Source organism: Myotis brandtii, unplaced genomic scaffold (genome assembly GCF_000412655.1).
Source record: "Myotis brandtii unplaced genomic scaffold, ASM41265v1 scaffold38, whole genome shotgun sequence".
Lineage (NCBI taxonomy): Eukaryota > Metazoa > Chordata > Mammalia > Chiroptera > Vespertilionidae > Myotis > Myotis brandtii.
In genome coordinates, this window is record NW_005364596.1 from 5,012,222 (window position 1) to 5,028,557 (window position 16,336).

At 39.2% G+C, this 16,336-nt stretch overlaps 1 protein-coding gene across 1 annotated transcript in view; it reads right to left on the reverse strand.

Annotated features, from left to right (window-relative positions):
* Positions 1-1,839: 1,839 nt before the first annotated feature.
* The window catches only part of GSTCD (glutathione S-transferase, C-terminal domain containing), a 133,388-nt gene continuing 118,891 nt past the window's right edge, over positions 1,840-16,336 (reverse strand). Inside the window, exons 8-11 of the mRNA XM_005872428.2 lie at positions 14,338-14,471; positions 12,155-12,185; positions 5,822-5,891; positions 1,840-2,937 (exon numbers count right to left, since the gene is read on the reverse strand). Of these exons, the coding sequence (XP_005872490.1) occupies positions 2,801-2,937; positions 5,822-5,891; positions 12,155-12,185; positions 14,338-14,471 (372 nt within the window). The 3' untranslated portion in view covers positions 1,840-2,800. The remainder of the gene's footprint in view (positions 2,938-5,821; positions 5,892-12,154; positions 12,186-14,337; positions 14,472-16,336) is intronic.

The following is a 16,336-nucleotide window of genomic DNA, read 5'->3' on the forward strand; positions in this document are numbered from 1 at the left end:
CTGACCGACCAGTACATATGACGCGCACTGGCAATTTAAAAATAAACGTTGACTTGCGCATGCATGATACATATAAAGCTCTCACTGGCGCCAACTGCACATGTGTGTTTCGATCTGTCATTGCCTATCATGAATTTGACTGTTTTTGTTGACATTCTGAAGCTGAAAGAAAGCAGCATGGTCGACAGAATATGTCTGAAGACCAACTATTGGCAAAACGTACCTCTGAATCCGAAAGAAGCCTGCATCGTCGACAGAATGTACCTGAAATATTTTTTCTAATTAATTTCCTTTCAATGTGCACGAATCCATGCACCCAGCCACTAGTCAAATAATCATAAATAAAGTAGTTACACTGAAAATTATAAACTCTGCTGAGAGTAATTAAAGAAGAATTAAATAAACACATGATAAGATGTATTATGTTCCTGGATGTAAAAACTCAATAGATACATTTACTAAATGTAACAATCTATAACCATAAAGTTTCTATAAGATACCAGGAAGAATCTTCATAACCTTAGAGTAGGTAAAGATTTATTAGAGAGAACACACAAAATATTTGATTATAAAAATGATGTAAGTTAGGCTTTATGAAAATTGAAACATTCATCATGAAAATGAGTAGGTAAGCCACAGACTGGGAAAAATATTCTCAATACATATATCTGACAAGACTCGTATCCAGACCATATAAAGAACTCTTATAAATCAACAACAAAAAACCCAATTGACCTAATTTTACAAATGAGCAAAAGACTTGAATAGACACTTTACAAATGATGCTTAACATCACTAGTCATCAGAGAAATGAAAATTGAAACCATGATGGAATACCATTTCATATCCACCAGAATGGTTAAAATAAAAAAGACTGACAATATCAAATGTTGGAGAGAGGGCTTAGAGAACTAGAACTTTCTTATGTTGCTGGTGGGAATATAAAACGGTAAAACTACTTTGGGAAATTGTTTGGCAACTGACATTCATTTATTTAATGACCTAGCAGTTCCACTACTAGGTATGTATTCAAGAGAGATAAAAATATATATCCATAAAAGGATTTGTACAAGAACATTCACAGGCTTCATTCATAATATCCTCAAAATGGAAACAATCCAAATAAATACAAACAGGAGAATGGGTAAACACATTTTGATACATTTATATAATGGAATACTATGTAGCTGTAAGATTCTTCTTACAGCTACATAGTATTCCATTATATAAATATATCAAACTATATCAATAATGTGAATATTTTTCAAAAATACTGTTGAGCAAAAGAAGTCAGATACAAAAGACTACATACTAAATGACTTGATTTAGTTGAAGGACAAAAATAGGCCGGACATATGAAGGGTGATAGGATGAGAGAGTGGTTGCAATTGGGGTGAAGGATATTGAATTGAAAGGGATGCGCGAGAACTTTCTAGGCTGATGGAAATGTTCTATAGCTTATTGGTGGCAGTTGCACCGTGTACACAGCTGTCAAAACCTCTCGAACAAAACACTTAGAATCTGTTATTTTACTGTCTATAAATTATACCTTAATTTTTAAAAAGGCGAGGATAAAAGCATAGTGTGTTTATAGGTGCAAAGAGTACACCCAACAACTCCCATAAATTTTTCCTGTATTTTAACCCACAGTGATAAAGGAGTTATTTACTAAAGACCTTTCTCCTCACGGTATGTCATACAGAGTTGAAACCATCAACAATAATGAATTAAATCTTATCTGAAATGGAATAGCTTAGGATACGTAACAAAAAAAAAAAATGTATCTGAAATGGAATAGCTTAGGATATGTAACAAAACAAAACAAAACAAAACAAAACAAAAAAAAAAAAGCAGACTGTGAAAGGACATGCCATCCGTCCTTAAAAACTTTGGCTGGTGGAATAAGAATTTGGGTAGAGAGAACTATTCAAATAAGCTTATATACGTATACTTCTCCCACCTCTGATTTATACTCAATAAGTTATACTCCTCAAATATGACTGATATCTGAAAAACAAATCCTGTGACCATTATGATATAAAGAACTTAACTAATTCAGTAATCTTTTTCATAGTCTTGAAAATAATGGATCTTCAATAATTAATTAATGTAGTTACTGATTAGATAGAATTTATGTCCAAATTATATATGCCCATAATGGAAAATATACTACAATTATATTATAATGTCTTCATATAAAATGTTTGAACCAGAGATGATTTCATTAGGCGATTTATGGGAGTATATTTAAATTGAGTATATGAAATAAGGTACAAATCCAACTCACCCCAGCTTAAAAGTTTAATCATTCTGTAATTACCTGACTAGATTTTTAAAAAAATGATAGAAAAAGTACTACTGTTAGACATATAAAGCAAACACACAAACCCCACTGAGTTGAATTTTGGCCTCCACTGGGGTATCTACGTGATTATAAAGGCTACACGTGCATTGTTTTGAATTGAACACCACATTAGCCAGATCAGAAAAGCTGTGAACTGAGAAGGAAATTGTTATTCCAGCGATGGAACCTCAACTAGAGAGTATTATTCTGCTGGCAGCCGGGACTTCAGCGCATTCTCACTATGAAAACCAGTGGCTTTTAATCACACATTATAAAAGCATTTGCGATGCTCTGCAGGCCGCCTTTCTTCAAAGATTTCCTTGCTGCTTTCCTTCCTGAGCACAATAGGTTCAAGATGGCTAATGCTGTTTCCTACTCGTGCCAAGAACCTCCTGAATGCCACTGGGCTTTCATCATGAAGACAAATGGCAAAACATCAAATGGGAATATCTCATTCTAAATGGGGATGCCGACGATCATGTTATTTTTGGGAGAGCAGCTCTCTGGCTCCATGGATATCACTTGAACGGAGTAGCCACGCTCTTCTGCAGCTCTTGCTCGGTCCAGATCCACCAGGCACATGCACTGCTTTCCTGAAATACAGCCCAAGGTATCATGAGATACAGTCCAGCTAACAGTGCCATTTCAATTCATTTAAGGGACCCTATACAGTGACACAATCTATAGGTGTATGGAGAATGCTGTTTGCCCCCATGTCCTGTTTAGTGTCTCTTTCCATTTAATTCTTGATCAGTATGGAGAGAAAACAATTACAAATGTATAACATGTCTGAGATTTGTTTCCAATAGTAATTTAAATAATGTTAACCTTCTAAAATATGTTTATAAATAAATCTCAAATAAAAACTACAGATTCTGTTTCCCACTTTGATTAAAAATCCATGTAAAGACCTTTCCTCTTCATACCCTATGAGAACACATCATCTGTCATACTGTGAAACAAATAATATCTGCTTTTCATATCTAAAATGACAAGCAAACAGAGAGCCATCTGAAAGAATGCTGCAGTTTGCACTTGGAGTTTTTTAGGACAATAAAGAAGTGAGAAATATAAAATATTTGTGAAAATTCTCAATTGTGTGCTGATTATTTCAGGTAGATGTGTAATGCTGAGTGTAATATAATGCTAATTTTCAGAGCTCCTGTACGCATATGAAATAGTGGTATTCAATTTTCTTTGTAACCTTTGCAGAACAAGAGGAAACCTGACTGGCAAGTAAAGCAGTGAATTTGTGTTTGTTTGGCAAACTTCTATTTCAAAAGTAGCCCAGGAAAAAAATGATTTGGGGTTGAATATATTAAAAGTTATGGCTTTTAGACTTTCAAGTTCTTTAAATTCAGAAAAAGGTTACTGACTCCATAGAATTTAATTCCATTTTTCCTCAATAATTATAATGATACCTAAGCATTATTTCTAATGGATGTATTAAAAGGCGGCTGATTCTGCTAAACGAAAGCTTCAGAAGTGAAGACAGAAACTGAAATGGAACAGTTCTTCAGTGGAAGACAGAAGAAGCCTCACAGAAAAACTGGAAGGTGAAATCAGTAGGAAGAATTGGCAACCAGAGATTCCATTTTAAAATATTTTGTATATTTTCCTTAAAAGGCTTATGCCAAAAAAGATTAACTGTCTTAGAGTGATATAAAGAAAGATGTCTAGGATTCCATTTAGGCTATATCACCCCTCTTCATCAACAGCCAGATGGCTAACTTTTCCCCCTTAAACTATGGTTCCTCCTCTAAGACTTCTGTAAATGCCCCCTCCCACCTCCATCTACTTTTCGACTTAAATGAAACATTCTCTGTCAGATGGGATGCCCTACATTCCTTCAGTACCCACCCTGGGTTTACACCACAGCTCATTTAGCCTTGGTTTTGATCCCTGTCCAGAATCTCATGTTCACATGTTGAGGCAGTATCTTTACAACTGAAATGCAGTTGTTGGAAGTCTACCTTTTAGGGTCTGGGAAGCTTCCTAAAATGTTCACAGGACAAAGTATGACCTCTGCAAAGTACAGATGTAGACATTTGATGTAGTCTGACTTTGAACCTGACTTTCCCGCTCTTCCACTAATCACTCCTTCTCGTCCTTAACTAGCAGCTTCCCTTCCAGCCACTCCCTTCCGGTTTAATGCCTGAAACGTCACCATGTGCACCCCGACTCTGCACACCAGTGATGTCTTCTTTGAGTCTGGTGAAGTTATATAAAACGTAATTCGATATATATGTAAATTAGACCTCAGTATGTATATTGGACTATACATCAAATGTACATTCAACTAACTCAAAGTGTTGGAATGGGAAAAGGAGGAGGAAGAGGGGAGGAGGAAGAGAGAGAGAGGTGGCAGGCAGGAAGGAGCAAGCTTTTTTCCATGTTTATGTGCCAGAGTGTGAGAAAGAGAAGGAAATCACTTGTTCCTTCAGCTTCAGGTCTCTAATGCCTCTCCACGGTGGCTACCTTGCTATGCTGACTTCGACTGTAAAGTTTAATGGCAACTAGTTCTCATATAACACGGCCCCTGATGAAAGCTAATGACTCCGTCTGGCACTCTGCCGAAGAAACGTAATCTGTTTTCCAGACCAGGATGGTCTCCAACGTGGGGCTTTTCTAAGTAATTGTTAAGACTAGTTTGGATTCTACTCAGTCATTGGAAGCCCTAACTCTGGACTCCATCACTGGTGGGCAAAAATGGACAAGAGCTTCATGGCTGGAATCAAATAATTTGGGTTCATAGAGTGGCTCTGACATCTACCGGATGAAGGAGCCTGGGCAAGTTTTTGTCTCAGTTCTCTTGTCTCTAAAATATAAATAATAGTATGTGCACATCCCATAGGTATTTTTATAAGAATTTACTAAGATAATGGGTGGAGGGCACTCAGCACAGTGTTTAAATGTTCAATAATTGTTAGCTGCCATTGTCCTTCTACATGTCATTTCTTTTCCTAAAGCAAAGTCTTGGATACATGTATCACTTAAACTTGAAATGCCATGGTAGGCGTTTCCATTTAGGCAATATTTAACATTATAAATGTCAAACATGTTGGTCTATGATTAATAATATACAAGCATCTCTTTTTTTCCGAGAAGGACATCACCATCCTTGTTCATACGTTTTCAATCCATCAGTTTTGGTGCGCATAGTTGATCTTTTTTATTTTCTTATGGGGCTTTTGGTAGGTCCTTCAGTTTGTTCGTAACAGTAAAAGATCTAACAATAATGCTACTCAATGTACTAACATCAAAAATGTATTTAACTTAAAAGTATTATTAACAAAAGTGGGATAAAGCGTTGTTATTGTTGCAAAGCCTTTTTCAATATGGATTAAGTTTTCTGGGGGGAAATAATCTTTAGTTTCTTGTTGATAAACGAACCAATTTTTCCCGTACAGAGTCGCTCCATTCATTCCTAGGCCTGCGGTACGTAATCTGCTCAGCAGCTGCGGTGAAAACACATACCTACGAGCCTTCGTTGGGGTGGAAGCTGGACAGCTGTCTGATCTGCAAATCGGCACAGGATCATGTGTTCCTAAAAGAGAAAGCAATAGAATGCGGGTTTGTTTTAACCTTTTGCTTCAAAATTAAACATATTTTTTAAAATGACCTCATTTTTCTAGAGTTCTACATTAACTGGATAAAGCGCTGCACAAACAATACTTCTGAAATAAGCACATTGTCAGAACACAGTGCTCAGAACCTCGTTTCCCTCAGACAGCTCTACATCTGAAGGGCTGTCTCAGCAGCAGAGGCACGGAAGATGCTCAGGGCCATTTAACAGCTGCTTTTAGCAGAAATATACTTACAATTGGTGATTATAGAATGTTAAACTAGAAGACCTAACGTTCATTTACATTTTTCCTTTAATGAAATTTGAATCTCAGAAACATGGCTCCAACAAACTAGAAGACCTAACGTCCATTTACATTTTTCCTTTAATGAATTTTTTTTTAAAATATATTTTATTGATTTTTTACAGAGAGGAAGGGAGAGGGATAGAGAGTTAGAAACATCGATGAGAGAGAAACATCGATCAGCTGCCTCCTGCACACTCCATACTGGGGATGTGCCCGCAACCAAGGTACATGCCCTTGACCGGAATCGAATCTGGGCCCCTTCAGTCTGCAGGCCCGATGCTCTATCCACTGAGCCAAACCGGTTAGGGCCCTTTAATGAAATTTGAATCTCAGAAACATGGCTCCAAAAACACCTTCTAAGCAGCGTTTCTTCCTACTACCAGAGGAAAGGAAGCGCTGCAGAGGATCGCGGTGGCTTCTGTCTTTCTCCAGAGACCCAGCACTCCGAGTGCCGGCTACTCCCCCGCCCTCCCCTCTCTCTACCCTTTGCTCAGTCCCCACTCTTCCCTGGCTCACTCACTCTTCTCTCGCTCCAAATGCTGCAGGAGGTGTACCTACTTCTGCTTTAAGAGGAACCATAAAGTGGATCTGAAGGAATGGAAGGGAAAGTATTGCTTCTGCTTAACAATGTCAGGAAAGGTGCATTCATAAAAAGAGAAGAAGGCTTCTCAGTGGTTCTCAACCTTGGCTGCACATTAGAATCACCTGGGAATCTTTTTAAAATCCTGATTTCTGGGCCTCATTCTCCAGAAATTCTGTTTCTTTGTTATGGGGTAGGGCCACAACATTAGTAACAAAGAAACAGAATTTCCGGAGGATGAGACCCAGAAATCAGGATTTTAAAAAGATTCCCAGGTGATTCTAATGTGCAGCCAAGGCTGAGAACCACTGCTTCAGAGGGATGAGAGCTGATGAGCCTGCACAGCACTCTGAGATCCGCAAGTAGCCAAAGGTGAGTGATTCCTTGCAGTCAAGATGACTGCAGTGCTCCCAGGCAACTGTTCATTCAGAACAGCTGCACTTTCTTAGTGTGTAAATGATCTCACCTGTCAGCTCAGCCAACGGGTGGAACTCAGCTTCATCACCTGTCTCCTTGGTCTTCATTCAATTTGCAGCCTCCATTTTTAAATAAGCTAATTGAAATGAGTGCAATGCTGGGTCTTTTAGAAGGGTTAACTTTTCAATGCTCACTGTAACATTTAGTGGCAATGTCTAGAGTACTAATAAGATGGTTCAAATAAATAACTTTTATTACGTTTCCGTAAGTCAAAAAGGGGCAGAAGAATTTAGAATTATATACCATGAAAAGGCAAGAAAAAGTATACCCTTTGTCCTCATGCTGTTTGTAAATTAAGATTCATTTTAAATATAAGCATATAGGTAATACTGAGGCAATCCCAACCTCAGATGAGGTTTGTTTCTCTTGTCCTGATAAGTCCCACCCATACACAAATTATTAGAATTATCTGTGTATGTGTTCTCCCCTGTAGAAGTTAAAGACCAAAAGGGTGAGGCACACAGTAGGTACTCACCTGCTGTGTTGGCTAATTGAACATGGAGGAAAACATTTCTAAAGTGACTCTCAAGAGATTGGGGCACTAAGTCCATGTAGTTCTGTCTGCCAGCCCACCCATCATGGTTAAGTTAGGAAATACTGAGGTACCATCTTGCCACAGTACTCAAGAAGACTTCTCTACAGAGCATTTACATCTGAGGCCTTCAAAAAGGCTGGTGGCCAAGCAGCTTTGGGGGGGGGGGGGGGGGATTCAAGAAGACTTCTCTATAGAGCATTTACATCTGAGACCCTCAAAAAGGCTGGTGGCCAAGCAGCTTTGGGGGCTGTGGGAGAAAGAGGTGATAAAGATGAACTTTCTGCTCTCTGGAAGAGCCTGGGTGCCCCGCCTCTTTTACCTCTAGGAATTTTTCTTTCCTTTCTAGGCAGTAAGATTGTGGCACCTGACTTCACTTCCCCAGGCTTCTGCTATACATTCTCTCAGAGTTTGCTTTACCTAGCATCACTCAAGGAGGGATTAGAACAAGCCTCTAGTTTTTGGTTATTTTTCAATTCATTTTCTACTTTATTAGCAGAGTCTTGGGAGAGTAAGGTGAGGTGTTTTGAATCTTATGAAAATAAAATTCCTGGGATACTAATTTTCCCCCCAAATCTTATAGTTCCCCAGGATATGAAAACTTAAATCCTGTACGCAAAGATGAGGAAAGTGCCGATTCTGAATAAAGCATGAACACAAAAGTTTCTCTCTTCTCCACAGGTTCTGTGTATATGGGTGGGCAGAGGTGGGGGGTTGGAGAGAGGTGAGAGGTAGGAGACAGAGTTGGAGCTGGGCATTTAAGAGGTATAGGTGGAGGAGATATAGGTGCCAAGGTGGTAGAATGAACATTTTTAGGTCACTGCACCGATTTCACTGTTGGAAAGAGAAGAAGGTAAAATTCGTAGAAGGCAAGGCTGCTATAAAAATGATACTATATATTTTAGTGAGTTTTTGCCGGAAGTTAAATTAACCAAACTAAAAATCCAATCTAATTTATCGACTTTTAATAGGATTATTTATGCATTTCTCTCAAATATGATCATTTCTTAGATTGTATTATGTCATGCTATTTATCATTTAATTAGTTAATAGCGATGTTCAGAAAGCTAGAAACTGGGGCTTTTAGTCAAGAAGGTGGCATAGGTAAGTGCTGTACTTGCATCCTACAATAACCACATCAAAATATAACTAAACTATAGAACAGCTATCATTCAGAACTGCCTGAAATCTCCCTGAATGAAAATCCTACAACTAAAGATATAAAGAAGAAGCCACATCCAGATTGGTAGGAGGGTTGGAGACTCAAAATGGGCTGGTCCTACACCCATGTGTGGTGGATAAAAATTGGGAGGTGGGCACTATATCTGAGTCTCCATCAAACTGGCTATCACTGTTCACCCTGGCCTAGTGACTCCCTGATACACCACCTCACCAACTTGTAGGCCCACCCATGCTGTTTCCAGTGACTTTCCCATATGAATAGCATGTCTTGGCTCATGCTTCAGACTTTCCTAAAATCTTTGTAAAACACAGCATCTGGCCTCAGCATGCCCTGTACCTCTTGCTAAATGGGTCCTGGCCCAGCACTAGCAGCAGTTGGCTTTGGTTTTCAGCTTGGCCTCTCCTGGGCACCTCCAACCTCCAAGCCCAGCACAAGAAGCAGCCATCTGCAGATCACTATGTAGCGCATGCCTGGTGGCTCTGGGAAGAACACAGGTGGTGGCTGACCTTTGACTACACCTCCTGGGAGGCCCCAGAGCCAGCACACCAGGTGGACAGCTTCAGACCATATTGAAGCACCACCCAACTACCTCCACAAGTGACAAACTCAAGGGGTTGGCTCAGCAGGCACCTGGGCCCTGCTGGAGTAAGTTCTGCTCCATGGGTGGGCCCCTGTACAGTTGATCCTCTATGGTGGTCACAACCAGTCCTTGCAGCTGATCATCCTGGGGGTAAATCCCTCCCATTGATGTGCCAACAGAAACCAAAACTCAACAACAGGAGGTGTACACAGTCCACCTGGTGGTTGGGGGTACACCTGGAGTACCCAGTGCCAGTGAATGGGGAGGCTGTACCACTGGACCCTACAGGACATCTACTACATTAGGCCACTCTACCAAGCTCAGAAGATACAGCAGCTCTACCTAATACATAAAAACAAGCACAGGGAGGTGGCCAAAATGAGGATATGAAGAAATGTGTCCCAAATGAAAGGACAGAACAAAATTCCAGGAAAAGAACTACACAAAATAGAGACTAGCAATCTACTAGCTGCAGAGTTCAAAACACTGGTTATTAGGATGTTTGGTGAACTTAAGGGAAGAGTAGATGAACTTAGAGAGATATTAAATTGCATAAAAAGGACATTGAAACCATGAAAAAGAAACAGTCAGAAATGATGGATACATCAACTGAAATGAAGAGTAATTTACAGGGAATCAACAGGAGAATAGATAAAGCTGAGAATCAAAACGGTGATTTGGAATATAAAGAAGCAAAAAAACCCCACATAATCAGAACAGCAAAAAAAAAAAAAAAGAATCTAAAAAAAAATGAGGATAGTGTAAAGGGTCTCTGGGACAACTTCAAATGTACCAATATTTGCATCATGGGGGTGCAGGAGGGAGAAGAGAGAGGGGAAGAAATTGAAAACCTATTTAAAACAATTAGGACAGAAAACTTTCCTAATCCAGTGAAGGAAATAGACATACAAGTCCAGGAAGTGCAGAGTCTCAAGTAAGATGAACCTAAAGAGGTCCTCACCAAGACACATCATAATTAAAATGCCACAGGTTAAAGACAAAGAGCGAATCTTAAGATAAAAGCAGCTAGTTACCTACAAGTGAGCTCCCATAAGACTGATTTCTCTACAGAAACTTTGCAGGCCAGAAGTGAGTGGCAAGAAATATTCAGTGATAAAAACTAAGGACCTACAACCAAGATTACCCTACCCAGCAAAGCTATCATTTAGAATTGAAGGACATATAAAGAGCTTCTCAGACAAGTAGTAGTAGTAGTAGTAGTAGAAGAAGAAGAAGAAGAAGAAGAAGAAGGGGGAGGAGGAGGAGGAGGAGGAGGAAGGGAGGAGGAGGAGGAAGAGAGAGAGAAACATGAACAATAAAATGGCAATAAAGACATAGCAATAATTGAATGTAAAAAACAAACAAGCAGAACAAAAACAGACTCATAGATACAAAGAACATTTTGATAGTCAACAGATGGGAGGGGAGTTGGGTGAAAATGTGAAGGGATTAAGAAGTACAAATTGGTAGTAACAGAGTAGTCATGGGGATGTAAAGTACAACACAGGGAATATGGTCAGTATTATTCTAATAACTATGCCTGGTGTCAGATGGGTACAAGATTTATCAAGATGATCACTTAGTAAGTTATATAATATCTAATCACAGGGTTGAACACCTGAAACTAGTGTAATATTATATGTCAATTATAATTGAAAAATTTAAAAAATTTATTAAAAAAAGAAAGCAAGCTGGAAACTATTCTGCTCAGGTTGGCAACTCAGAACTGTGTAACGTGCTGACTACCATTGGGAAACAATTCTCTGTGGGGCTCCTGTGTTTCTTCATGTCTGTGAGCAGAGGCACTGCCTTTGTTTCAGATCAGGGGTTGGCAAACTATGGCCCACAGGCCAAATCCAGCCTATGACCTGATTTGGTGCGGCTGAAACGTTAAGATTATTTTTTTACATTTTTAAAGGATTGTAAACTTACAACAAAGACAAGGACAATGTAGAATATGTGGAAGATTTGTAAGTGGCTGGCAAAACCTAAAATATTTACTTTTACTGATAATTTTGTCTCTCTTCCAGATCATCCTTTTAAAGATGTTTGTTTAGGAAACAGCCTTAGAAACTATATAGTGTCTTCTTCCAGAGTAAAGGGCAGGCATTCTTACTTAAAGATTACATCTTAAAACATTTGGGTTTCCTAAGCTCAAGTTTCTTTTCCTGTAATGCAACTCATTGTGTGTGTATAAGTGTTACCTGGCTCTTTTTGTGCTGCCCTGTAGGCACTGAGCCTCAGGAAGCCAGTGCAAAAATGATAGTCTGGCTACCCCCATCACTGTGAGCAAGAGCTGTGTTTGTCGCTGACACAGGAGTCTCCTGTCTTCTCTCAGCATCCATGAGACTGTGGCAGGCTAACTAGTTGGCTTGCATCCAGGGTAAATGCTCAGACCATTTACAAAAACTTGTCAACTATGTAAAGATTAACCTTGGTTTCAATACGAAATTCCACATTAGATGTTCATGAGTAATTAAAATATAACTATACTGTAGATTATATACTCTATTAGACATCTGAGAGGAAAATATATAAAAAAGATAAAAAGTATATTAAGAATACATCTAGATCTTTAAAGGTTACCTTGTATGATAAAGTTTTCTTAAATTGTTCACTGAAATATAAAAGAAAAAGAAATTAGTCATAATTTAAAATACCAAATATTAAAAATAGAAATAGTCTTGAAGGAACGAAAATTTTATTTAAATTATAATTAAAAAAATATTTTATCTGAAGAGTATGTAATGCTATCCTGAACTAAAAACTATGTCAGTTTGAAATGACTTTATATAAAGGCAAAACATACCATCAATTTGTTATTAATTACAAACAAGTTATTTCAAAGATTGTTTATACTATTAGAGAAGCACAGTCATTTTTTTTCTCTTCCCCGCATGAGTGCCCACAGATTTAATCTGTTTTCAAATGGAAGTTTTACTGTTAGTCAGGAGCAGAGGGTCCAACAGATCAGGAGGGGGCTGCCATTAAAAAGACAGTTTATTCCTCACAGTTCCCAAGAGGAGGGATGACATGTCAGGACGCAGGGCCACAGGGGAAGCACCAGGGGTCAGGAGGCAGAGGGATGAGCCTTTATTGCAGATTCCCTGGGAAGGCATGGCAAGGCAGGGTGCACATGCTTAGGATTGGCTAGTGTGAATAATGTGAGCAATCTCTGGGGCATAGGGGCTTTCCCTAGTTGTCTGCTACCTGGCCTTGGAGTGATTAGGGCAGGGGCATAGTGACCCTGGAGTGGTTCTCCAATGACAAAGGGGGCAAATGTCAGTATATCTACAGAGATGTGATTGGCAGCTTTAAGTTGAGACTTTAAAATCAGTTAAGTGAGAGTGCAGGCTGAGCAACTCAAATTAGCATCTTAAGAATCTTTCTATTGCTAGCCTTAAATTTCTTGGTGTGTTATAAAATATGCATTTTATCTAAGTAGATTTAGAATAACATGAAATTTCAGCTATTGAACAAGCTGCAAGTTATAGTCTATTTTTGGCTTGTCCAGAGTTCCTTTATTTTTTTCTCAATTAGTTGCAAATTGTAGTAAAGAACAAAACAATGGAAGACAAAAATAAGAAGGCTATTGTTTTTACTTTTAACTCTAAATTATGTAGATAAGAAGCTTTTAAGTATAAATACTAATAAAATTAAATTATAAAACTTCTTAAAAGTAATGATGCAAATGATCAAGAAATCATTTTTGACACATTATAGGATAAACTTCCAAAACTAACATATTGAATCTGTTCTATAGTTAAAATGATTGGCATGATTCTCAATAACTATGGCTCAGAGAGTGAAATGCCATACACACCAAAGGAGTGGCCCTCCATTAGGCTGAGTTAAAGTGATGAGAACTAGAATGTCACCCCGACTATGTGGGATAAGGAGCACTGCAAAAATGGCTGTCGAACTTGCAGACTAATCATCACCACCCATGGGCAGTATTTAAAAATACTGCTGCTACTACTGTAACTAGCAGCAGCTTATATTAATTAAGTGTAAATTCTATGGTGGCTTCTAAGGGCTTTACATATATATCATTCAATTCCCACAAAAACCATGAGGTCATTTACTATTATCACCTCCATTTTGTAGATGAGAAAATGTAGGCAAAAAGAGTTTAAGTAAGTTGCTTGAGGTGAAACAACTTATAAAAGAATGAGGAGCCAATATTTGCACCAGGAGAAATACTTCCAGGCCCTAAGCCAGGGGTGGGCAAACTTTTTGACTCGAGGGCCACAATGGGTTCTTAAACTGGACCGGAGGGCCGGAACAAAAGCATGGATGGAGTGTTTGTGTGAACTAATATAAATTCAAAGTAAACATCATTACATAAAAGGGTACGGTCTTTTTTTTTTTTTTAATTTTATTCATTTCAAACGGGCCGGATCCGGCCCGCGGGTCGTAGTTTGCCCACGGCTGCCCTAAGCACTTAACCACCACACCTCCTGCCTCTCATAGGGAATGAGTTCCATTCAGAAGTACACAGAGAAGTGCTGAAGCTGTAAGACTTCTGGTCATCAGACTCCTAAACAGACTTGCTTCTAAATTTCTGCAAGAGCTTGATCCAGGAGAAAAATCAAGGGCAGACATCGGGGAGACCCTCTCTTCCTTGTAAAACTTATAAACAGTACTTGCCATTGTGGAAAGAGGAAAAGAGTTCATAACTGAAGTCTCATTACAACTTTATATCAAAAGAGTAGTGTGCATTGGTTTAATCCCCATATTCGTGCCTTAAGTAGAACACTGACTTTCACCTTTTTGGAAAATTAAACTTGGAGGTATTCTGAATGAAACCGTAACAGCAAGGGCACGTGACGAAGGCAGCCCGTGTCTGGATGCAGTGCTCAATCACCATGTCTGTTGCCACTCCACAGGCATGCAATGCCACCTGGAAAACAAAATCAGACCTTAGCACCAAGTTCTTTCTAACAGTGCTATTTTTGTGCCTTTTAAAGATACTTTTGGTGAGAATCCTCAAGAGATTTCAAATCACCAGAATACAGTAGGTCCTCAGGTTATGTCAGAGATCTGTTCCTACGGAGCAATGTAATGTGATTTTCCACCTACATAAGCACCTACTCACATGGAGCACATAACCAGTAGTAATGAAGTGAAACAGTAAGAGAAATTTAAAAGAAAGATAACAATTCCTGACCTTTACTTGTGGTAAATAAATGATAAAAAACATAAAGCACATATGTACACACTTCGAAATGATGGAACTTTTTTTTTTTATAAATAAATGAGAGATGGTGACGTAACCACAAAATGACATACATCAAGTTCGAAGTAACCTGAAGACTGTCTGTATTATTCCATAACTAGAGGCCCAGCACACGAAATTCGTGCACGGGTACAGTCCTTAGGCCTGGCCTGTGATCAGAGCCATCTTCCCTGGCTGCCTGCAGCTGGCCCTGCCCCCTGCCACCACCCACCCCGTTCCCCATCGGGCGATTGGAGCCTGATGGCCAGGGGAAGGGACCAAGAGGTCGGCCGTTCCCACCCACTTGCCGGTCCCGCCCCCGCCACAGATTGCCTTCTGTATGTGGGGCGATTGGTGGGGCAGGGGCCTTGGCCTAGTGCCACCTATGTCCCCTGCCACCCACCCCTGGTTCCCTGTTCACCATCAGGTGATTGGAGCCTGCCGGCCGGGGAAAGAGACCAAGAGGTGGTCAGTGCACCTCATAGTGACTGGTCGAGCGGTCGTTCTGGTTGTTCTGCTGTGAGGGTCAATTTGCATATTACCCTTTTATTATATAGGATTATATAGGGTAGAGGCCCGGTCCACGAGTAGGGGTTGGCCAGCCTTCCCTGACGCGGGCCCCGGATTGGGGTAGAAGTCCCTACTTGGGGGCAGGGCTGGCTGGGGCGAGGGGCCGCGGGCAGTTTGCAGGCCAGCCACACCCCTGATTGGGGTGGGGGTCCTCGCTGGGGGTGGGGCCAGCCGGAGTGAGGGGCCACGGTCGTTCTTGTTGTTCCGCCATTTCGGTTGCTGGGCTTTTATTATATAGGTTAGTTCTCATTTGGACACACCAAAGAAGTAGCTAGCTATTCATATTAAGAAAATTAAGCAAGGTTGAAAAATTACAAATGGAATATTGCAAATGAAGAATAACATTCATTCAGTAGAAAATCTGATGTGATGGGAAGTATATTATGTATGCATGTCTAAACTAGTACTCTTGCTTTTATGAATTCAGTTCAGTTGTAGCATTGTGATGAGAACACTAGATTGAAATAAGAATTTCTTCTAGGCTAGAACTTGAGTTGGCTGTATGATCCTGGGTCACTTAAAATTCAGTTTCTTAGGGCCTTAGTGTTCTCAACTAGAAACTAGGGTTAATATGACATGTCATAATACTGATGACATAATAAAAATTAATGAAAATATATTTGCACTTTTTCAAATGCTACATAAATAAATCAGTGCAGTGTAAAAACTTATTAAATCCTATTTTTATAGTACCTTTTCATATTCATATTATAACAATTCTTAACACTGAATGATGAATTACATAAACTACTTCAGATGTGTTTATTTAAAAAGAAACAAATAAAATTACAAATTAAAGTCATGATAGACTTTCAATAATTCAGAAAAGAAACTAACTCTTAAAATTATTTTCAAAAAGATGGTTGTTAAGGCATGAGATTGCCATCTTCTCAGGTTGTTGGCACCTGAATAAATTTTCCTTTCATCAAAAAAATGAAAATGATTTTCAAATGTTTTTGAAAATAAATTCCATATATATT